General features: G+C 36.8%; 3 protein-coding genes across 13 annotated transcripts; all 3 read left to right on the top strand.

Moving 5' to 3' along the window:
• Positions 1-1,915: 1,915 nt before the first annotated feature.
• On the top strand, positions 1,916-3,081 carry LOC103713415 (non-specific lipid-transfer protein 1-like). The gene is made up of 2 exons (XM_039124909.3): positions 1,916-2,308; positions 2,820-3,081. The coding sequence occupies exons 1-2, from the start codon at positions 1,962-1,964 to the stop codon at positions 2,827-2,829; spliced, it is 357 nt and encodes a 118-aa protein (XP_038980837.3). The 5' UTR covers positions 1,916-1,961; the 3' UTR covers positions 2,830-3,081.
• Positions 3,082-6,769: 3,688 nt separating this feature from the next.
• On the top strand, positions 6,770-18,971 carry LOC103713414 (uncharacterized). 11 transcript variants are annotated; one of them, XM_088703404.2, is made up of 13 exons: positions 6,770-7,005; positions 7,694-7,809; positions 7,985-8,051; positions 8,369-8,420; positions 9,050-9,132; positions 9,263-10,373; positions 11,026-11,128; positions 11,227-11,354; positions 13,657-13,876; positions 14,435-14,570; positions 16,406-16,500; positions 16,595-16,718; positions 18,549-18,971. In XM_088703404.2, the coding sequence occupies exons 2-13, from the start codon at positions 7,724-7,726 to the stop codon at positions 18,615-18,617; spliced, it is 2,274 nt and encodes a 757-aa protein (XP_088559530.2). In that variant the 5' UTR covers positions 6,770-7,005; positions 7,694-7,723; the 3' UTR covers positions 18,618-18,971. The 11 variants fall into 11 exon arrangements, 9 of the variants coding, with proteins under 9 accessions (XP_088559530.2, XP_038980835.3, XP_008798555.4 ...); XM_039124907.3 differs by having other exon boundaries at positions 6,788-7,005; positions 11,227-11,372; XM_008800333.6 differs by having other exon boundaries at positions 6,788-7,005; positions 7,691-7,809.
• Positions 18,972-22,860: 3,889 nt separating this feature from the next.
• Positions 22,861-23,681, top strand: LOC103713412 (non-specific lipid-transfer protein 1-like). Its single transcript, XM_008800329.5, has 2 exons — positions 22,861-23,284; positions 23,397-23,681. The coding sequence occupies exons 1-2, from the start codon at positions 22,938-22,940 to the stop codon at positions 23,404-23,406; spliced, it is 357 nt and encodes a 118-aa protein (XP_008798551.3). The 5' UTR covers positions 22,861-22,937; the 3' UTR covers positions 23,407-23,681.
• Positions 23,682-23,945: the final 264 nt, after the last annotated feature.

Here is a 23,945-nt window from a genome sequence, read left to right as displayed (position 1 = left end):
TGTCTCTTTAATGCTGAAGGGTATTTTTAGAAAAAAATAAAAATGAAGTAATTTTCGGCTCATGAAAAAGTAAACTTTTCATGTTTCTCATGAAAAAGATTTTTCCATGAAATATAATAATCATATTCTAATTTAATTCATAGATTGAAATTATCTCCAATAGGGTGCCAATCAAGTTAGTTTGGGTCAGATATGGATTGAGTTAAAAATTTGTCAACTTCAAAACTAATCTTTATTAAATATGCCAAAAATTTAAATATAAACATAGCATGCTTATTAAGAGATAATCTGATCCCATTCATAATCCATTAATTAGATATCTAAAGTCAGCTTAAATAGATTAAGTAAATTTTTAATAAGTTAAATAAATTTAAATAGGCTAGACAAATTATACAAGTCGGACTAAATAGAATAAAATTAGATGAAATAAATTTTAAATAAATTAAATAGATGGATTAAATATATACGTTGCATCATGATTTAATTATTAAATAGATCGAAATGAATTAAAGTGGTTACACTGTTTATCCAGCAAATTTATTTATCCCAAATCTGGATCTGCTATAAATTGACGCAAGCCCGCCGATTGCCATATCAGATCATAAATTGACATCTTATATAACAAATATTCTACGTTTCATTGTAAATATTACTTTTTCGGAAATGGAGCCAGTCCCGAGGTATCATCTTAAATTTTTTAGCAGGCCACTGTATACTTCATTAGATCTCTCTCTCCCACATTTATTACTGATGTGATACTACAGCATGTGAATGAGAGGAGTGAGGACAGAAATCTCACTCTCCGGGAGTCTCCGGGACGCAACAAGAGAAATTGACGTCCCTGTAATCGACACCGACTTGGTTACCAAAAAAAAATCGACACCGACTTGATGGACAATTGAGGGTGTGGTAGGGACTAGGGAGTGAAGTTTTAATTAACCACTTATATTTCATACTTGGAACACAAGACCCAATTAGACTCTCATTCATTTCTCTTTTGATTTTTGAATTTAATAGGCTGGCTAGTGCTGGCTCCTCTTCAGTTTAGCTCTCTCTTTTTTATTACTCAACCGCTATTCTGATTTAGTTTCATTTATTAATGAAATTTGGGTACCTTTGCCAGTTTGCCACCATGTTGTCCAAAATAATCCAACTTGATGGAGAAGTTATTAAAGAGGAAAGCGGGTTGAAGTCTGCTGTTTTTGAGGACCTCGTTTGGTAACGATTTTTTTTTTTGATAATCTTGGAACTGTTCAACCTATATAACCTTTGTAGATCTAGTTGGGCTACGTTCTTAATTATAGTAAAATGATGGAATTTAGATTTTGATATGTTTGACCTACCCTATAAAAAATATTATATTTGGATTAATAAATTTTTAATCTACTCTGTATCTAATTCAATTCGTATCTGATCTATCTGACCCGAATAGGGTGTAGCCCTGTTGCTTCCGCCCTGTTGAAGCGAGCTGCGAGCCCAGCAGCAAAGTCGGATAATTCATTGAAGGTTGGCCCCCACAACGTCTCCTAGCATTTATATCGTATGCACTTCAATTCCCATTTACTAGTTCTCCCATGCCTTGATGATTAGCTACGAATATGTACAAACTTCTACCACAATTCATCGATTTCGTTATCTCAACTCTCAACTCATTTCATTTCCCATGCCCCTTGTGCCATCGCATTGCAGTACAAGAAACATAAATCTAACCTTTCTTGCCGACTAGAAAGCTTTACCACCGCCTTCTTACGTTATTTTCCCAAAGCTGGCTGCATGAAGTAGTATTATTGCCTCCCTAGGATCTTATCATCGCCAGCCATCCCATCCCAACCCCCAACCACCCGTTCCCGTTCATCATACTTCTGCCACCTAACCCCTCCCCACCTTCAAGCCTATATAAACCCCAGCCATGGCAAGCATTTCCTCCATCCCTGCTTGCCTATCACCCATACTCCTGAACCATGGCTCGCTGCGGTGCTCCTCTGGCTACGGTGGTGGTCCTGGCCGTGCTGCTGGTGGCAGCACCGCACACGGCGGATGCCATCACCTGCGGCCAGGTGGTGTCTTACCTGACGCCATGCATCAACTACGTCCGCAACGGTGGGCAGATCCCCGGCGCGTGCTGCAGTGGAGTGAGGGGACTCGCCGCGGCGGCGAAGACCACCCCAGACCGCCGGACCGCATGCACTTGCCTCAAGAACGCTGCCGCCGGTATCTCTGGCCTCAAGACCGGCCTCATCGCCGGAATCCCCGGCAAGTGCGGCGTCCGCGTTCCCTACGCCATCAGCCCCTCGACCGACTGCTCTAGGTACTAGACTTGCGTAGTTTTGGACCCTGGACGTACCCACTGAACTACATCTTTAAGCTATCCATAAGGATTTATGTTAATCAGAAAAAAAAAAAGGGGAATCATAGGACTTGAAAGAAAGAACTCGGATTTGGCCATGATTCTAAGTGCAAGATTATATGGCCGAGCTAAAACCGACTCATCTTATAAGGGTTTTAAGAGCAGTGCAACTATTAACTCATGATAACTCTGGACTGTTAGCTAACATCCAATTTGTTGGATATATCCAGAAATTGTATCAATAAAAATTACTGATTGGATAGCTCTTGGCAACTTGGCTTAATGCACAGTATACTTAATTAAGTCTAGCGAACAGCTTTAGTTTTTTCTTTAATACACTAGAGTTTTCTGTTTTTTGTACTTCTCTTTAGCATTCTTGTGATCGTTAATTTAATATTTTATTATAAATCTACGGATTTGATGGGAGATTGATGACAAACTAACCTTTTTCGTCTGGGTTATTTGCTTGCAGGGTGACCTAAGCTCTTCCTGGGAGGGCTTGCTCCTTAGTAACTACTGTGCACTGCACCCTGTGACGAGCAAGAATAAGGTGGAAGCTGTCGTACACCAAGCTTTATGGTGTGGAAGCGGTTCGCCATCATCCGATATTCCGATGTTTTTCTTTTCATGTACCGTTGTAACATGTCACATGTCAGCAACCATAGTTGTGATGATTGTGTCTCCTAGCACGTTTATCTTCCGAATATATGAGTAGCATGGTTATCTTCCATTAATATATGAGTAGCACGGTTATCTTCCATATATATACATATATGTATATGTATATGTATATATAATATATGTGTATATATATATATATATATATATATATATATATATATATATGTATATGTATATATATATATATATATATATATATATATATATATATGTACATGTATATGTGTGTATATATATATATATATGTATGTATGTATGTATATGTGTATATATGTATGTATGAGTTGTTTATTTTTGTACCATTAATTATTTCTTAGTTTTTAATTTTATTGAGTTATGTGCGAAGCAAGTAAAGCCCGGATCTAAACGATAGATGTTGTTCAGTGTAAACGATAAATAATATTTAGTGTTGTAGATTGAATGACGCAAATAATATAAAAAATTTATTATAGGTTTTCTCAGATCAGATTCAGTTTTGTAATATTTTATTTTTTAAATTTTCATGAATATATCTTTTCTCAGTTAATTTGAATCATCCAATCGGTGCTGTTACATGGGCCCCTAAAAATAATAATAGTTCGGCTTTCAAAATGTGGCAAAGTAATCTAAAAAAAAATGTGTTGGTGGATTAGAGCTAAGGTTTTCGTATTGATATATATATATATATATATATATATATATATATATATATATATATATATATATATATATATATATATATATGTGTGTGTGTGTGTGTGTGTGTGTGTGTGTGTGTGTGTGGGGGGGGGGGGGGAGGGCCGTGTCCTCGTGGGGTGCATGGCTAATAAATTTCAAAACAGGGTCTGATTAAAATATCAAAATATTGATTGAAATTTTCTTATTGATAATCTATCATTTTGGGTCATTATTTATTTATTAAAAATTTAATCTAATATCTACTACATATTTTTATATGAATGGCCATTAATTTCGAAATTTTTATTTTATCGATTCCTAAAATATGAATTGAGATCTCGGAATGAGATTACATTGAAAATTAGGCTAAAGAACTTGGCTAGAGAGATTGAGATTACAATGCCCGAAAAGAGATTCAGGTTGGAATTTGTGTACAAAATTTAAGCCTAGGCACATCCTGAGCGTGTCAGCCACCGGTTCAAGCAAAATTGGGACGGGATCTAAATTAGACCCGGCAAGTCGTGCCGTAATTTTACATTAAATATGGTGGTCCCTTTGATGAAGAGTTAATGCTCTGGGTCCCAACCAAATACGGACAACCGAATCTTGGTCCGCTTTAAATTGGAAGTGGGTCATGTCCAAGGGACCAATAGACTGTACACAAGAAAAACTACAAATATGTGGCTAAAGAACTCTCTGGCCACTCCAAAACAGACTATTCCTTGATTCGCGATATTATGATGATGAGTGAGAGAGAGAGATTACTTTGGCCAAACATATATTCAGAGAGACCAATGGGACAGCCGATTGGGTGGCTGGCCATGTGGCCCACCACTCGGAGTATGCCCTCTGGTCAGGGGAGGCGGAGCTGCCATTGGCACTCCGTGAGGTTTTGTATTTTGATTTTATTGGATGTATTCGTACCCGTACTGTATGAAATATCCGTTTTCAGCCAAAAAAAAAAAAAAAAGAAGAAGAAGGAGAAGAAGAAGAAGAAGAAGAATAAGAAGAAGAAGAAGAACTCTCTAGCTGTAACTATAGGAAACAGCCTCTAGTTGTTGATTTATTTCTTAATAAAGAGGGAGGATTGACGAGGTAATGAATCGAAGCGGGAAGCCCCGTTGAAATGAAATGAAAGCATTGATTTCTGGAGAGACGAGAAAGAATTGATTTGATGATGACTTTTGGTTTACAGTAATTGATACTCCCTCTCCTATTTGAATGGAAAAGGTCTGCATGACTGCACTCCTATTTTTGTAGCCGGACTGCACACTTGTTTCATCTATCTCTTGATCTATGAGATCATAGCCATGTGTCAAATGATCCTATTATTGAGTCAAATAAAGAAATAGAAGAACTTGGAGAAGTTGAAAAATAGGCTCCTCGCACTCCTACTTGAACAGAGTTTCATCTTTTGATAAACATATATGGCACCATCCTTTGATGTCAAAAGAGAGGTACCGTAGCTCGCATTGATTTCAATAAGCATCAAGGAATAGGAACAATGGAAAATAAATAAAAAAATGAATTACTTTAGTCAGCCCGAGCTTGAACGAGTTCGAGTCTACTCAAGCTTGCTTTGAAACTAATTTTGAAATAGAAATTCAGCAATCTAGCTTGTCCTGTAGCCATTTTATTAAGTTTGATAAAGTAATTTTGAGCTAAATTTGCTCTAAGTTCAACTGACCCACAAGTTTGCAGCTGTTCGTGGGTGACTCGAGTCTATTCCCAGCTGTTCGTGAGTGACTCGAGTCCATTCCCAGCCTTATGCGTGCTTATTATACCTACATGCTTATATATACTCGCATGCCCAGTAAATAAATAATGAGAAGTTTCATATGCATTAAAATGTAATGCACGAGCAGCTCATTCTTTGTATCCTTGGATTAGAGTTGATTATGGACTAGACTTAGATATAGAAATTAATATTTTTTAAATATATTCGATCTGTAGTCTGACTAAAACTAAATAAAATTTAAGCCTAAGATCCCGCCCATAATCAGCTCTAACTTAGATGCCTGCTTTTAAAATAATTTATTTTTTTAAAAATGAATTATTTTTGCATATGGTCCCATGGAAAAAAACTCTAAAAAAATTTGCCAAATTAACGAAAGTTACACGAACTTAGCTATAATTAAATATATGACTTAAAAGTTTATCTACAAACAATTATAGTATATCTACACTGGGAAGAGTTAAAAATGTTCATGACTTCTAAAATTACATGTTCTTGCAAAAAAAAAAAAAAATTCTACTATAAAAAGGAAAGAAAATGGTTCTTTATTTTTTTTTTTGCAATTTTTTATCTAATTTAATAGAGCATAAGAATATAGAAGCATATTTGTCAAACTTGCACATGCATACATGAAAGTAAATAAGTTTAAGTTTATTTAGATATATTATTCCAAGAGAAATAGGTAATTGTACCAGTTTTTGGCATGTATCGAGTATGCGCCTTCATGAAAAATGAAGTCTAATATAAAGTAAAATTATGAGATGTAGTTACTTGAAGAGAAAAAATTCAAGGCAGGATCCACTTACAACCGCCGGACTTTATGTACGGGCTAATGCCCGCTTGGAAGCAGTATTCCTATATAAATAAATAAATAATTAATATTTATTTTATGAGTTTTTTTAATGACTATCTTTCTAAATATCAAATTTTGCATGAATATTCGTCCAAAAATGATATTTGCATGTACATCCTCGTAAAATACTTATATTCCTATTTTACCTTTTTTTTATTCTTGTTTTTCATATATACCCATACCATCTAATACTGTTAAAATATTTAATGATTTCAAATTAAAAAGACTAAAATATTCTTAAAAGGTAGGTGCGCGAAAAAAAAATATTTATAAAATAATCGGAGAACAAAAAAGTAATTTCAAAATTTTATGTTATTTTTAATTAAAATAAATATAGTTTTTATAAACGGTGTTAGAATAACTGTTCTATTAAAAATATTTGTAAAAAAATAATATATTTTTATGAGAATATATAAATAAATATAAATTTTAAAAGAATTACCATACAAATTTGAGTTCTACAAAGATATTCATTAATTTTTTTTATTTTATTTCTGTGTCAGCTGTGTCAGGCGTGGCTAACGCTAACAGCAATGTCCTAAAACCCCAGAGAGCTAGGGCTTTTTTCCTTACGGGCTCTCCGGTTCCCGCACCTACTTCTCGTCCTCTCCTCCCTCGTCTCTCCATCTTTTCGCCTCTCCTATTCGCCGTGTTGCCGCCCAACGCCCCACCCTTTCTCCCTCGTGTTCGACCCCCGCGGGGCCCGAAAGGAGGCGCGATCCCTTGGAATAAGTACTCCTTTCCCTCATTCCTCCGTGTAAATATTTTTTAGGCTTTTAAAAGCTCGATTTTTTCTCACGAATGTTTCTTGATCGGCTTTGGTTTCGCGGAAGATGGCGATGATGATATTATGGGTCTATAATTCTTCTTGAAAGTTCTAATCTTTACGGCAAATAAAAACATATCAATCTGTTTGATTTAATTCGAAATTTCTTTTGTTTGAAGCTTTGATTCGTAAAATAAGCTTCTTCAAGGGAATTAAAAGAGGGTGGGTTTGGGGGACGGGGAAGAAGTCCTTTGTTTTTGACCTTCTGCTCCGTCTTTTAGCTGGTCAAAGTTTACATTTTTCTCTGCATTTCGTGATGCGTTCTCGTTTCTTTCGTGAAAGTTATATAACCAGAGGTCATTGTGGCGGTCCTTGAATTTTGATACAGATTATCTGATTTAGTTGCTTTATTACGAAAATATTAGTTGATACCATACTAAAGTGTCAGGAGTTTCTCATTTGTTTTTTTCTTTTAATATGTACCATATTGCTTTGGTTGTTTTATGTGGATTATAAATTGACGTATTCAACCATACAAAGACATGAAAATACCATGAAATAATGTCAATCTTAATTTAATTGTTAATGATAATTGTTGTGTATATTTACGATAATTTAATTTAACATTTGAGTCTACTTCTTGGAAAGTAGGAGGAGTCATATAAACAAGACCAAATAGTTTTCATGGCCGTTGGCGCTGCATCTGATTCAGAATCACCAGCTATCAGAGCCCTGGGACCTCTCTTCAAGCTCACCGAAGTCCATATCTGGTGAGTGGTCCATCCATAGTCGGTATAATCATCTCCTCACTTTCATGAATAAACATCATCATGGTCCTCCATGATATCTATTATGCTTTTCATTAGTTTATAAGTTTCATCTATAAGGTTCGGTTTTAAAAATAGTCTATTTCCATCATATTTTCTGTTGGGTTTTATTGAACAGGGATGACAATAAGTTTAACAATTTTGAGGCATCGAGCCACCATGATGCGTTGGTAGAAGAACCTGCTGTAAGTTCTTTGTTTTTTTTAATTTTTAATAAAGAAAAATCTACTTGCTTGTGCTTGTTTTTATACGATTTTGATTTGAAGTGCTTTTGTGGAGATTGGAGGATGTAATCATTGTTAATTTTGTGTATGTTGAAGCACTAATTCCATCAAGAAATAAGCCATGTTAAAACCACTATATGTATGGCAACCTGAAGATTCCCATTTTATGTCTGTTACTGATTTAAAAAATAATTTTCACTCCTTATTTTTCTTCTTTTTTGTTTATTATAAGACTTTTGAATTTTCCATTACTAATGGTTCTGTTAAAACTGTTACAGGGTTCTTGTACCACTATTAATACCCACTCAAGCATCATAAAAATGACAGATGGTAAGCTTCTCGATCTTTAAGTTCTTGTTCTTTTACTTTAGCTATCCATACTTGTATTTTGCGTTGAAAATTAGTTTGCCTATATCTTGTATTTTGGTGTAGGAAATTATTTGATACACATCTTGTCATTTGATGGATTTAGAATTATCGATTTGTAAGAGAATTGCTACTTGAACTCTTTGATGGTGCCCTTAATTTGACTTGTCCTAAAATATGAGAGAAGCCAGCATTAATCCTAATCCTAGCTCATGATAGGAAGTCATTCTTAGATATGGGCATTTTCTCTATTTATTATATCCACCTTCTGTTCTCATGAAATTTTTTCTTAGAGTCCACATTCACCTAGCATATGTTTTATAAAACATGAAAATTGATGTTAAATGCCTGAAGGATGCCCTGCATACCTTATTTTATGATACCATAGTACCTTTGTCACATTGCTGTTGGTCTCGATTGAAGTTAAAATCCTGTTTATTGAAAAGAATTCCTGGTTGCTTCTGCACAATACTGATTAAGCTGCCTAAATTTAATTTGTCAACCTCGTTTATGGATGAATTCATATTTCCCATTCCTCTTAGTTTGAGATCTTAATTTTAAGAAACTCTACCATCTTTACAAACTTTTTACAGATTATTGTTCAGTGGAAGATTTAGAATTAGCTCTTCAGATGGAAGCTCTGGGGCTTCCTGTTTCCTTTAGCACAACTAAGGAGGTAAGTGCTGCTCCAAATATTTAACTTCTTTGCCCCTCTTATTCTAGCATGACCATCGGATTTAAAAGCAAATATATTTGCCTCTTGATATGCATTGTCAGTTGCTGGTTCTCTTTTTGATCAACTGCAGATGAGGAATATGAGTTCAAGTGGGAAAGGAAAGGGAATGCGGGCAAAATCTAGGTCTACTGATAAGCAAATAGAGAACAGAGTTCCTGATGTTACCAAAGTTGGTGAATGGGAGTATGTGTCATCAAAAGTTATCCATGATAGTTCAAGCATGCCTGTTTTTTGCAATACCACAGAAGGCCAATGTGAAGCCTCTAATAATGATGTTGAAGATGAGCATAACAGAAAGAATGTCTGCTCTGGAGGAGAAGATATAAGTGTAGCTTCTGCAGTCCATTATGGAATTGATAAAAATCGAGTTTGTGGTGAAATGACTAACAATGTGGACGGAGAAACTAAACTCATTGACAGTGATTCAGAGAAGACTGCTGAAATTCTGGAGCACCCAAAATGTTTATATGCTGAAAATTTTCCTGCAAATGTTTTAGAAGATGCTAACTCTGGACATTATCAGGAGGGAGATTTGTCTAACAAACAGGATGAGGAAAAATACTCTGAAATTTCATCTGGATCATGTAATATTTTTAGTGCAGATGGTGATGCTGTTGACATCAAAACTTTTCAACCCTGTGTGAGCTCAGCAGAGACATCTCTATCCTGTGCTTTGAGTGATCAAAGTGATCATGGTGTTCAAGACTATTCTGATACTAGATTATGTTATGAATATGGTGATTGGAGGGTAAATTGGGATTCCTTCTATATGAGGAATTACTTCTACAATGTCCAAACACAGGAGTCCACATGGTATCCTCCTGATGGATTGGAGAAATTTGCATTTCCTTGCCCTACATTTAATCTAAATGAAAGGTTCACTGATGCAGCTGAAGAGTTTGCCAGTGTTAGGATTGTTTGTGATGCCCCTCAAGATCTGGTTTCCAATGGAATACAAGGCACGACCAATTCCCTACAAGGAAATGATGCTGAATTTATTGATCAGTCATCACTAGAAATCTCTATGAACAGTTATCATGCTACTGGCTTTACTTGGTCTGAAGCTGATCGACATGGTGCAAATTGTGGATATGAAAATCTAGATACACATGCCTATAGCAAGAGGGATCCTGACAGTGTAGGTCTGCTCCATTTATCAGACGTGAAAGATCATACAACAGGTTATATCATAAACTTATGGTGCCTTTGTTTTGTTAAACTTGTTCCATGTGATTGTAGCCTTTGTATTATGTCTTTTGTTAAATTTTGATTGCTGTTCTCTAACTATACTGATTTTAGCCAGTGTTTTTTATGGTCATGGACACAAAGAATTGGATTTAGACATGTTCCAAGTGTTTGACCTGACAAGAGGGAAAATAGGGGATAAGGGAACATGTAGTAAAAGATATAATTTTAACCAATATATTTAAATATCGCATCAAACAAAGCAATTAAAAATATTTTTGCTAAGATCTTTTGCTATATATGTTTCTCATTTGAACTCCTTAATTAGCTTTAAAATTTCAGAAAAATGACATTTTGCATAATTATTTAAATACCTATACTCTTGACCCCTTTTTGAACAAGGAGAGTTTCACTTTTAAAATTATTGTAGGGGTTGTAGTCATTGTTGGAAAAGGCCAATAGTCTGCCAATTTCTGATAGTTGCAGCACCAAAATGATAAGTATCCTAGTGTGTGACTTTTATCCAAATTGCATAAGTGTCCAACATGAATTCCAGGAGTTGGACAAGAATGTCTTTGTAAAGCAGATTTTAGGTTATACCGAAGTTTGGAGAAATAACATACTGTTGATATTTGTACTTTAAAACAGATAAATGGGATGCCAGCAAACACTGGGACAAACAAGACAAGAATGCCACTTGCCATGAATGGTTAAATGTGCACAGGTCATTTGGTGCTCCAATAAACAATAGGTAGAAATTTATAAATTTGAACATGCCCTTTTCATTCTTTATATTCTGGTTTACTTCCTCTGTTATTTAATCCTCATGCAGATATGATTTTGTGGTAGTTTAAGCGCTACACATAATAATAAAGTTGATATGGATGAAAATGGAGAAAGTCAGACTTCAGAGCTGGACGGTCATCATGAGATTACCACTACTGGGAAGAAAAAGAGAGTAAAAAGACTCCGATCACGTAAGAGAACATTATCTAGTTAGTAACTGTAGATAGAAGTGCATACTAATAGTTGTATCTTTTGTCTCTTTCTATCTACTCTATAATCTTGTTTCCTTTCATCAATTTGAATTAAAGAGGTCTTGGCGTGAAGTTATTCTAGCCTCATTCAAGGCAGACCACAAGTGTATAAGGCTCATCATTCTTCATATTTCTTTTTATTTCTATTTGTTATAGTATACTAGATCATAAGTAGTCCAGTTCACTTATAAAGTGATTTATTTATGTAAATCTATAAATATTTTCTTCGCAATGTCGTAATAATAACGAGTAGAAAGTACTGGCAGTTAAAGGTAGCATCGAGCAAGTAAAACATTGCTACCTTTCATTGTAGACAATCTTTCATCTCTAGATATATTTTCCAACTAATCTGCCACTCGCACATGTCGCATTATCTTGACCAATAGGAAAAAGAGGAAGATTAAGGCATCCCTGTGGCTTTATATACAGGGCAATTGTTTGGTGAATCATCTCTATAACAGTTGTAAAAATCTTTACTCCAGTTTTATATAATTTAAATAACAAGAAACTCGCCATGCATGGTAGAAATATGCATGTCCACCCTCCTTTAGTAGCCTGGAGTCAGAACCTATAGAATTATGTTTGTTAGCTAATTCCTTGAGTGTCATTTTGCTTGGAATATTAAATTTCAGAGGGAAAACTACAAAGACAAGTAAAATTGTAATTTATGTATATTTATAAGTGTTTAGAGGTGCTAAGTCTTATCGATATTAAAATATGCTAGTTTGTACTAGAATTTGAATTTCATATCTTGTCTATGCAGTGATACTTATCTGCATCATCTTTTTCTATAAGTAAAATCTTTATGATTGTGAGGACCCTTGCAGGCGTATGCTTAGTCCCATATTGGTTATTCACCAGGGAGACCTTGGTACTTAGACAGGGTTAAGGAATCCAAATAATATCTTCTGCCTAGCCATTTTGGGTGAGGTCTTGGGTTGTGACATGGTATTAGTGTAGATCCGGTCCATGGCTTATGTGAAATAGGGGATACTGCAGCATGGGCCCTTTGGGGCTGACGACGGGTTGATCGTGGTGCTTATGATTAGATTTGAATGGATTTGGATCCTTAGCCTGGCAAGGACACTCAAACTTAAAATAAAGTATGTGAGGATCCGTGCGGGCATGTGTTTAGTCCAACATTGACTATGCATTGAGTAAAACTTGGGTACTTATACAAGGCCAAGAAACCCAAATAATGCATTTCGTTTAGCTTTTTGGGTGAGATCCTGGGTTATAAATAGTGTCAGAGCGAATCTGACCCATGATCTATGTGGACTAAAGGATATAGTAGTATGGGTCCATTTGGGTTGACCATGAACTGATCGTGGCGTGTGTGATATAATTTGAATGGATTTAGATCCTTAGCTTGGTAAGTACGCTAGGATTTAAATGGATGGAGTATGTGAGGATCCTGCAGGCGTGTGTTTAGTCCCACATTGGTTTGCTGGGAAGATCTTGGGTGCTTATATAGGACTAAGGAATCTAGATAATACCTTTCCGGCTAGTCTTTTTGGGTAAAATCTTGGATTGTGACAAATGAATGAACCATGGGCTGATTGTGGTGTTTGTGATTGAATTTGGATCTTTAGCATGGCGAGGATGTCAGGACTTGAATGGAGGGAGTATATGAGGATCCGTGTGGGCGTGTGTTTAGTCCTACTCCATCTATGCATTGGGTAGATTTTGGGCACTTATGCAAAACTAAGAAATCCAAATAATACCTTATGGCTAGTCTTTTTAGGTGAGGTCTTGGGTTGTGACAACCATTTATAGTGTACAAAAAGTAACTCGTCTCATCAGCCATATTATCATCAAAACATTGTCATCTGGCTGTGCAACAAGTGAAATACTAAAAAAAATAGTCTTCTGTGCTTTTAGAGTTCCATGAGTCCTTGTGACGCAACGATAATGAGAATTCCTCTTGGAATTCTTGGCTATCTGTTTCCTTAAATTGTTGCAATATTATCATTTAAATTTGGCACCTTTCTCTAAGATGCTGGACTATGTTTTTATATCTGAAAATTCTTCATAATCACCTCTTGCATGTGTCCACAGGCAGCTTTGGATGTTCAAGCATGTTTGAAATAACTTTTGTACTTAAATGAGATTCTTTTGTGTACCTCATATGCAGACCATGTGCCACGGCATCAAGTTTTTTATGAAACTATTTGCCATTTTACTTTTAATTCAAGTTGGGTAGTTTGGCCATGACGCCTTTATTTCTCTTTCCTTTCTTCAGAGTTCGCATTGCAAGCAGTAAAGGGAGGCCTCTTTAAATATTGGCTGCAGAGGTACTTACTTTTTTCCCGATTTGATGATGGTATCAAGATGGATGAAGAAGGATGGTTTTCTGTCACACCAGAGTCCATTGCAAGACATCATGCATCTCGTTGTGGTAATGGCATTGTCATCGATTGTTTCACTGGGGTTGGTGGAAATGCTATCCAGTTTGCCATGAAGTATGTAAGCCATTTTGTTTTTTAATCTTATAAACATGGTACTTATTGCAGTCATGCTCTGTAGCCTGTCCCAGTTTGATGGAACAAGCGGGTTTTTTTTTCCCCTTTACCACAATTTTAGCTAATTGTTATGCTAATAGCAGGTGTCCGAGAAAAATATTATAAATAAAATGCCTCTTCTTAAAATGTTTCATTAAAGAACATAGAAAATCACATATTCTCTTTGAAGTTTTAGCAGACCATTGTGATTCTTTACCATTCTTAAAATACATTTGATTAGCATTGATCTATTTCTCAGGAAGTTATATGCAATAAATTGAGAGAAAGATCATCAATTTACTTACTACCATTTAGGAGTTAAATTTCTGAAACTGGAGCAATATTTCTCAAACTATGCCTCAGTCATAAATCTAGTTACTTGTGGTTTTGCAAGTGATATCACTTTGTTAACATTCTCTCGATAGGGTTCTGGCATTATTTTAGTTTCATAGCTGCATGTGTGATGTAGATATTTAATTCTGAATCCATGTTTAACTCCAGTAATTTGTTCTATTTCAGGAGCAGCCATGTTATTGCTATTGACATCAATCCACAAAAAATTGAATATGCACAACATAATGCATCTATTTATGGAGTTAATGATCGGATAGACTTTGTTGTTGGCGATTTTTTCCAGATGGCCTGCCAATTGAAGGTATTGTTGCCATCTGATTCCTTTTGCATGCTTTCTCATTTATGTGTTAATTTCTGTTCTTGTAACTTATCTTTTTAAGGCCTTTGCTTTTAATAATTATGGGAAAGTTTTGCGTAATTTATGATTAATCATATATTTGTTAATAAAGTACCTTGTTACTGTGAAACAAAAAGCCATATCTATCATCACGACATTCAGATAGACTTAAAAAAAAAGTACCTTCTTACTGTTATTTCTAGAGTTTCACAGTTCAAATCACTTAAATAACATCAGCCATTCTTTGCAACTACTGATCCCATTCTGAAACTGCATGTATGTATATGTATGTGTATATACACACATATCCACACACAGACATATATACGTACATTTCTTTTGCTTCTCTCTTCAATGGTGTGAAACTGCATAATGTTTTGTTATAGTTAAAAGTTAAGGTTGCAGTGTGGGAGCACTATTCTGATTGTTTATTTATTTATTTTGTTTTAATTTGAGTTGGATTAGCACAAAATTTATTTATTTTTTCAGTTATTGGTTGAATTTTGGGATTGTATTCAGAAGGGGTTTTGAAGTTCAATTTTTAGTAGAATTATTATCTTCTTATCCTACTTTAAGTATGATTTGGATTAAAATTATTTTTAATTCTTTAGGGTTGTGCATTGAAGTAGTTTCGATGCTTTCCTTATAGGGCTTCTTATGGATCCAGATTGTGCAATATGTTGGAAGTTTTGCTGCCCTTTGTTTTGAAAAAGTCTTGGCTTGTATATGAGTTTAAGAATTGGATTGAAGTCTATAGAAGGAGAGGGGTTATGTATTTATGTAATTAGAATTTATCGATTATTTTAATGGATTTTGGGTATACTTTCTCCTTTGAAAAAGATTATCGTATTGGTCTGATGCCATGTTGGAAAACTGGTGCTCTCAAACCTTAAGTCAAGGTGTATTTTTTTTTTTGCTTTCCTGAACGACTTTGGTTTGTAGGCCTGTTTGGATATGCAAACTTCTTGCATTTTGTAGGAAGTGGACTTTGTTGTAAAATTTTGAACCATGAAGTAAAATTTTCCCATGAGCCTGTTTGGGAACTTTTTGCTAGTTTGGTAGAGCTATGGTAAGTTGTTAGTTCCCAAAGAAAATTAGAACCCCCTCTTTCTATAGATATGATTTATGTAAGGAGTCCAACCGACAGTCCACTTTCTCTGTTCTTTATTCTCTGTCCTGTTGTACCCAGCCAGCTTGTCCTCCACCCTTCAAGGCTGCAACCTGAGCCTTGTCTTGAGCTGCCGATTCGGTTGCCAAGCTGGCCACTTTGTCTGCTAATGTAGCCATCACTGCTTCCAAGTCTATCAAAGCACGGTTCTATCCAGACCTGTTTCGAAAAAGCCGAAGTATTTTAGATTATCTATTGACATGGACAAAGTAAGGGAAAACATCTGATGGATTAGGGTAAGGGTTAAGGTTGGAAAAAAAAGGAAAAATAAGGAGAGAGCTGGATCTTAATTAATATGAGAAAACTTTGTGTTTGAACTTTGACAAGTTCAAACACAAAGTTTTCTCGTGACAGTGGCAAATCAATTGGCATCTAGCACATTGCTTAGTTTAAAAACATGAAATCATTTTTGTACAAGTTCAAACACAAAGTTTTCTCGTGACATTGGCAAATCAATTGGCATCTAGCACATTGCTTAGTTTAAAAACATGAAATCATTTTTGTACATAGATCAAATATTGACTAGAGTAATGATACTTTACACTATTATACTGCATGTTGACTATGTCTCCTGTTTCTGGAATTTGTTTATCATTTGATGTGAACGTACTATCCGGCTATTTTGATGCAGGGAGACACTCTGTTTTTGTCACCTCCTTGGGGAGGACCGGACTATGCTAAATTTGTAACCTATGATATCAGATCCATGCTTAAGCCTCATGATGGGTTTGTGTTCTGTTCTCACTTGATTTTATAGATTTGGGATTTTGGGTAGCTGTTGATTCAGATGCTCTTTTTTTTTCCATTAAAAAAAATTCAGCTACCATCTCTTCAAAATTGCCAAGACGGTTGCTTCCAAAGTGGTAATGTTCCTACCTCGGAATGTTGACCTAAATCAATTGGCAGAGTTGACTTTATCATTAAATCCTCCATGGGAACTTGAGGTACATTCTGTTGCCAATTTACAGTATGATTTTCATTGTTCCTTTATCTGTATGAGTGTGGAGGAATTACAGATGTTTTCATTTGCTGTAACTTTTTTGTTTGAATATCGTTTGGAGTTTATGTTGCTACCATGTCGTATATTTTATGTAAGGACTAAGGTGCAGTGGGCATGTTGTGCTTGCACTATGCCCCATCTTAACTAAAAATATTTAAGAAAAGGATTACCAGGTGTTTCATCAACCCTTTCAGGGTGCCTACATTGACATGACATGATATGTGCCAGTTGCCATGGACTGGAATGTGGAATGTGTGAACACTTGAAACCTTGATTCGACGATCGTATCATTTTGGAACCAGCAAAAAAAATGTTCCATTATTTGTGTTGATAGGAGTATAAGTTTTCTTTATCGAGACTAAACAACTATTATATAATATAGGTGTAACAATTGAAATATTGAAAATTAGTAACATAGGGTATATTGCCACATGTTGTCTCTTAGGCCTTAACAAATTTCTGCTTTAGCCATGATATTTGACAATTGCATAATTCCACATCTTTATGTGCATCTGCTCATGTTAACTAAATCAAAGAGACAGGTTTTTTTTATTATTAAAATGTTATGAGCTGGTATGTCTCTTATAATATAGTAAATATTTCTTGTTATATGGTCCTTAAAATGGCCAATGACCTCATCTGTATTTAATGTCATTCCGACCATGCTGCTAATCCCATTATTTGTTACATTATTTGATTAAAAAAAGTTATTTATGCTTGAGAAAGAGCCTACAACAGAGCTATTAACATCTCATGAATGCCATTTGTTTGTTGTGTGCGCCTATATATTGGAGCTTATCAGGTTACAGCCTTTTGTGGGTTCAGATCCAGCGCCTTTTCTTAATCAACGGAACATATTTCGGCTCCCTTCCCCTATTATACTCTCTGAAAGACTTCAATAATGCATGAGATGGAACCACCTTTATATGGAACCTTTCCCTCGGAGTTCGAAATGTGTGTAATTCCTTTATTCTGGGGCTTGTGCTGCAACTCTAATTGGTCTGTGGCCATCCGCATAAGCTCTCTTAGATCCCACCAAACCTTGCTCAAGTGCTTGCCAAAGGAGGCTCTTTGCCTTTTTTTTTTTGTGGGATGGAATGAAGCCTTGTACCTTTCATCTCTCATCTCATGGACTTTGTTTTAGTATTGCCTTGCCTTTTGCATTTGATGATGATTGGGATGATGGTGGTGGTAGAAGTGAAGGAAGTGGTGATGGAGCTAATGTAGTTTTGATGGTTGTGATGGCGGCAGTGTGATAGTGGTGGAGGGGTTTAGCTAGGTGGGGAATGGGAGGAATTAAACTGACTTGGTTGAGGCAAGGGCAGGGAATGGGGTTGATTTGGTGTTGGCGATGACGGTCAAAGTTATGATGGATGAAAACATCCATTTGGCATTGAATACCTTGATCACTCTCAAGGAACATGGAAGAGGTTAGTAGTGACAATCGTATGATTTAATTGGTAAAATGAGAGCGAAAATATAATTAACATGAGACTGTTAGCAGGTCTAGCATTAAGGTTGTGGTTGAAGATGGTTCTGTAGCGGGACTGGTTGGACAATTAGCCGTGGAGTGGTTAGAAATGCAAAGAGTGCTTGCTTTCTAATGATATGTGGGGATTGCCTAGTATTTTTTCATAGATCTTTTTGGCTATTTCTTTACTCTGTTCTGTTCTTTCTTTTAATTATTCTGTAGCAGCCTGCCTATTTCATGGACCGGTTCCTGCTTTACAGCCTGCTTGAAGCTCGAATCTTATTGCGAGGATTTTGGTTGCAGGTTGAGAAGAACTTTTTAAATGGAAAGTTCAAGGCAATTACTGCTTATTTCAAGTGCACAGCAACTTGAGCGGACACATTTGGCAATCACTGCAGTTACCATTAGTTCTGTTTATCCATGGAGGAGCATGCATGAGAGGCAACATTGAAATGGTTCATACGGTACAGCAATCTGTGTGATGTAAATAAATTCTTGTATATATATGTTAAAGTTGATTTGGTCATTTAGATGGCCAAACGTGCATCAATGGTGTTCAACAATTGTATGTTAGAAAAATACGTAATGTTATCAAAATAACTTACGTACTTAAGCTATGCGATTTTTTTAAATATTTTTTATGCATCTATCAAGAATGGTGAAATGACATTTTCAGAGAGGAAGAAATTCTTATTTATAAAGTAATAGCTTTACGTGTTTGCTTTCTATTCAAGTGACATTGTTTTCTTCGATTTAACTGCCGTAGGTTTTATATTCAGAAGACTCAATAACTAAGTTGTCAGTGCTGTCAGGGCTTGTTCTTTTAGCAACAATCGAATCTTTGCTGAGTTTGCCTATGTATGGCTCAATTAAACTCCAGATAAAGACAACTAAGTAGGTATTAAATAATTAATATTATGTTAATTCTTATTAATGCATAAAAATAATTTTCTATATTGATTATTTAAATACTATCATATTCTTTGGAGGGCACAGATCGAGCTTGATGATAGAAGTTAGATCAAAGCAGGGATTCACATAGCCTTGAAATCAACTTTGAGTTGAAACTTGCATTCGTTTCTAGCCGGATCGAGCCAAAAATTAGCAGAAAATAAGCCTTTTTTGTGCTTTATTGTTGGGCAACCCTAAGAAAGGATGCTTCTTTAGGCCATGCAAACTGAGCAAACTGTAGAGACGCACCACCTTCGACATACGAAAAGTTTCCCCTGCCGTAGCTCGAGTTGGTACGATTAGATGTGCGAGGATGCTTGGAAAATATTGAATCGCCGAGCTAGCAAAGGGACATCCTGTGCTTTAAGGGGTACCCTAAAGCATGATCCATGGGAGAAGTATTTATTTCACGTCATCTCGTCTCCCTTATAACGTTTATGGAATGTTATGGTGTGGTGAAGTTATTCTTGTTTGCACGTCCAAGGCATGCAGTCTTTGTTAGGTTGCTCTAAAGATTTTCAAATGGAAAACCGTAGAGGGCTAGCTGCTTCGTTGGACTTTGGGAGCAATGTTTGTTAAAGCTAATGGGATTTTTTAACCAAACTGAAGGAAGAAAAGAAACTATTGGGAAAGAAGGAAGCCGTCTAATTCTTTGTTGAAGATGCAAGTGTATGGTGACAATAATATGGGCATAATAGCTTTGGCAAGGATTTAGCCAACCTAGACTGATGCTTTTCTCCATGCAAATACCAAAAAGTTCACTCTGATCTGCCTGCAGTATCTGTATCAAAGATGAGAAAATATGCCTGCATCATGAGTGGATGAGGTACAAGTAAACCTCAGCAGCAAGATGGGCTTGGTTTGAGCCAGATATTTAGGTTCAGGTTCAGCCCAATCTTCTCGGCGTGCTCATGCGTTAGATATGCCTGATTGATACTAGAAATTTTTCTGGCAATCTCAAGATTTTTCACTCTCTCCCTAGATTCCAAGGGTAACCTTGCACAACCCAAATTTTTCGTCACTGAGAAAAAAAATATAATAAATTTACTGTATACCGATCGTTCGTCTAAAAAGAAATCACATCCCTTAACTATAATACAACGTAGCTACTTGCTCCGCCTTCATGCATATCTATTAGCGCTCTCTTCTCTACTAAGGAGTGCACAAACTCATGTAATTTATTTATCTGTTCAAGAGAAAAGAAAAAGAAAAGCATGCAAATTGAATTTATTTAATTCCCAACCACCTACAACTTACTTGCGTACATCACCAACATCTGATACTACTATTTTATGCTTTTGCTCTGTTGTATCACTGAAATGAACATCACAAATGAAAGGTTTATCTAAATTATATGTGAATATTTCAAATTTTTTGAGTTTAAAATATGTCTTTTTTGGGCTTGGAATTTGATTGGATGAAAAGAGGCCCACAAATGGCCCAAAATACATATTGGGTGTTGATAAATGGACCAAATGGAAGTCTGATTCTCTTCAGTTGGACCCATAGGAGGGTAACTCTCCCTGCCTTAGACCCATTTCCGGAGTCAATGGGCGAGGTCGGGCTGAGTTAGGCCTACTCTTGAAACAAACTAGGGGTTTAAACCTCAAGCGCAAGCTCTACCCATGCCAGACCTGGCTCGACCTAAGGGTACCAGACCTAAGCTTAATCAGACTTGGGTACTTCGGGACCGGACAGACTCAATCTGAAGAAATTATACTCTATACCATGTGCACCATGTCAGCATGCACCGCACCAATCCCATTTTTAAAAAAAGTCTCACTCTCTTGATGAAAAATTTTTAGAAGTCCGTCTGCTCTCAGCCCGATGATATGTCAAAATGGGATTGATGTGGTGCACTGTTCATGTGGTGCACGTGGTGTAAGATATAATTGCTCTTCAAACTGGGCCAATGGTCATTTTCTATTAACATTCCATCCAGAGCTCAGTTTGACATCACTTGGGCTTCAGATCCAAATTCGATCGACAAAACACACATGGGCTGGCACAACAAATCACTAATGAACTATAGTTCTAATCAATAAGTTTGTGTTTGTTCTTAGTGATGTGCTCCCTGCTCAATTTGTTTAGGCTTGTTAATAGATATGCCTATCTTTATAGGGGCGTCAATGAGCTGGGCAAATGCCTGTCAATTTCCTAAAACCCTATAGTCACATTGTACTACTGTCCTTTAGTCTTTGGGTCAGTATGAGCATTGACTATAAATAATGAACTTTCCTTACCCCCTTGGGCCCGTTCAGACCGATGGAAGTCGCTCAAAATTCTCTTGTTCACACCAATATTTATCCAATTTAGCTTTTTAGTTTTTTTGAGGAATCCAGGTAGGGCTTTCATAACGTGGGTAACTCTATGTGGATTTTTCCATCGAAGTGCTTAGGCCCTATTTGAGGAAGCTTTTAGAAGGCCAAAAAGTACTTTTTAACCCTCCAAAAGCACTTTTAGATGAAATAGAGCCTTCCAAACTCCAAAATACTATGTGATCTTCATCCTATCTAATAGTCTCTGCAATGGTACCAACCATCATAAATTTGTTATCATGGAAATTTAACATCTACGTGATAGCTCACCATCTTTTTCATATCACTATATATATATATATATATTAATACAAGCCAAGACCAAATCACGCATGATATAATTTTTATAAAGTCATATTTGTTTCAAGTTGGATGATGAAGATGTTATATGGATGATCTAAACCATTCAATATAAAAATTATTTACATATTACAAATTATAAAATTGAGGGACTTTTAGGTGTTTGGGCAACTTCGCCTGGTCCCCCTTTTTTTTTTGGGGGGGGGAGGGGGGGGGTTTAGGGGGTCAATATTTTTTTTTGGGTCAATAGGGATGGAAAAGTAATTTTTCGTTTTTTTTTTCCTCCCCCACTTGACCCGGCACAGAGTCCTCTCGGACACGACGAGAACATCTTGTCACCCGTGATTTGAGTTGATCCCCGTGAATAGCGGAGAAAGTTCGTGTGGGCTCCTCTCGACAGCCGACAGGTTTTGTTCCGGATTTCAGTCTGAACATGATACAAGGTATTCGCTAAAACGAATATCGTGTCCGGGATATTAACTCTGTTCGTTACTCTCTTTGTGACTTTCCGAATGTGGCGCATTCCTACTTGGTAGAATCCATGACGAAGCCCAAGTTACTGTGATCTGATGTATTAGTTATGTATTTTGAAGTCCAGATAGCATTCTCTAAAGAACTCAGTGTATTGAACGTAAATTGATTCCCTTTCAATCAACATTTTTTATAGGACTCTATTTCTCTCTTTAACAATGTACATAGTCACGGGCACCTGTCTACTACCAAATCTAACCCTTGTCTAGTTTATTTTTACTCTTTTGATGGTAAGCCCATGGCACAAATAAAAACACATTTGGATGCATGCCAAACCATCCATCCTTCCCTTCTTACGAATGGGTCCTCTGCGGTCCATCTCAGAGAGATGACTCTTCTTCATCATGGCACTGATGTATTGTATATTGCAGTAACGGTATCTTGTCATATTTGAGAAATAAAGGAGTGTCTCATGATATCGTGGCTATTCATGATATCACCGTGCTCTGCGGTGCGAAAGTTAGCGCCTAAGAGGGTCCCAACTCCCCCTTATTCCCTGTATATAAACACCACAATACCCATTGTAAGGCTCCCAAACCGCGGTAGCCTAGAGTTGGAGACGAAGCCTGAGCTTTAATTCCAGGCTACGCTAATGGCTGGTCGGAGAGCACGGTCAGTTGTCGGCCTTCTACTAGCAATGGTGCTTTTGGCCTCACCGCGTGGGATGAAGGCGATAACGTGCCCGCAGGTGTACGGGGATTTGACCCCATGCATCCAGTACCTGCGATCCGGCGGCGCGGTGGCACCGCAGTGCTGCAGCGGGGTGCGGTCGTTGCTGGCGGCGGCTCGCACGGTGACCGACCGCCGCACCGCCTGCAGGTGCATCAAGACTGCAGCTGCCGGCCTCTCCGGGCTCGACATCGGCCGGGCCAGTGCACTCCCGGGCAAGTGTGGTGTTTCCATCCCTTACAAGATCAGCCCCTCCACCGATTGCTCGAAGTAAGCCTTTTCGATCGGTTCATACTTACTGTCTTCTGAGATTTGAGTCGTTGTTTGGTTTGATCTGGTTTAGTGACTGTGTATGTGTTTGTCTTCGTTTTGGTCTTGGCAGGATCAATTGAAGTGGATGCTGCTATGGTTTCTTTGAACGTGGGAGTATATTATAAATAGAATAAAGTGGTTAATTCGCGGATGTGTGTGTGTGTGTGGGTCGGAGTCATTCTCTTACTGCCGAGAGTGATCCTTGTTTGGAGTTGTTGTATATATATATAATGGCCTAATGGGTCATACAACCTTGGTGTGATTGTGCTCATGAGGATCGTTATGTTATCTGTGATGATGGTACTTATTGTTACTAAAGATGATGTAGTATATAAATAAACCTCGCTTTCGTTTATGATCATTATGTGATTGTGATGATGGTACTTTCATTATTGAAACTGATGTATTAATAGGCATCTCCCTCCCCCAAGACACCATCCCAAACCACTTGTTTTCGTTGTTCAATATCAACGTGATGCATGCTGTTCATTGCAGGCTTCGCGCATAGCAATCAAACTCAGCAGCAAGGGGGGATCTTTGAAATCTACATGTTATGTAGTACAAGGTACGATGGAGGTGGATGAAAAAATGTTGGATGATTAAGAAGTACAGGCCGCAG

The sequence above is a fragment of the Phoenix dactylifera genome, chromosome 8 (assembly GCF_051530095.1).
Source record: "Phoenix dactylifera cultivar Ajwa chromosome 8, Ajwa_hap1_PhDact_Kaust_v1.1, whole genome shotgun sequence".
NCBI classification, from domain to species: Eukaryota; Viridiplantae; Streptophyta; class Magnoliopsida; order Arecales; family Arecaceae; genus Phoenix; species Phoenix dactylifera.
Note: the sequence above shows the minus strand (reverse complement) of the source record. Positions and strands in the feature narration are given on the sequence as shown.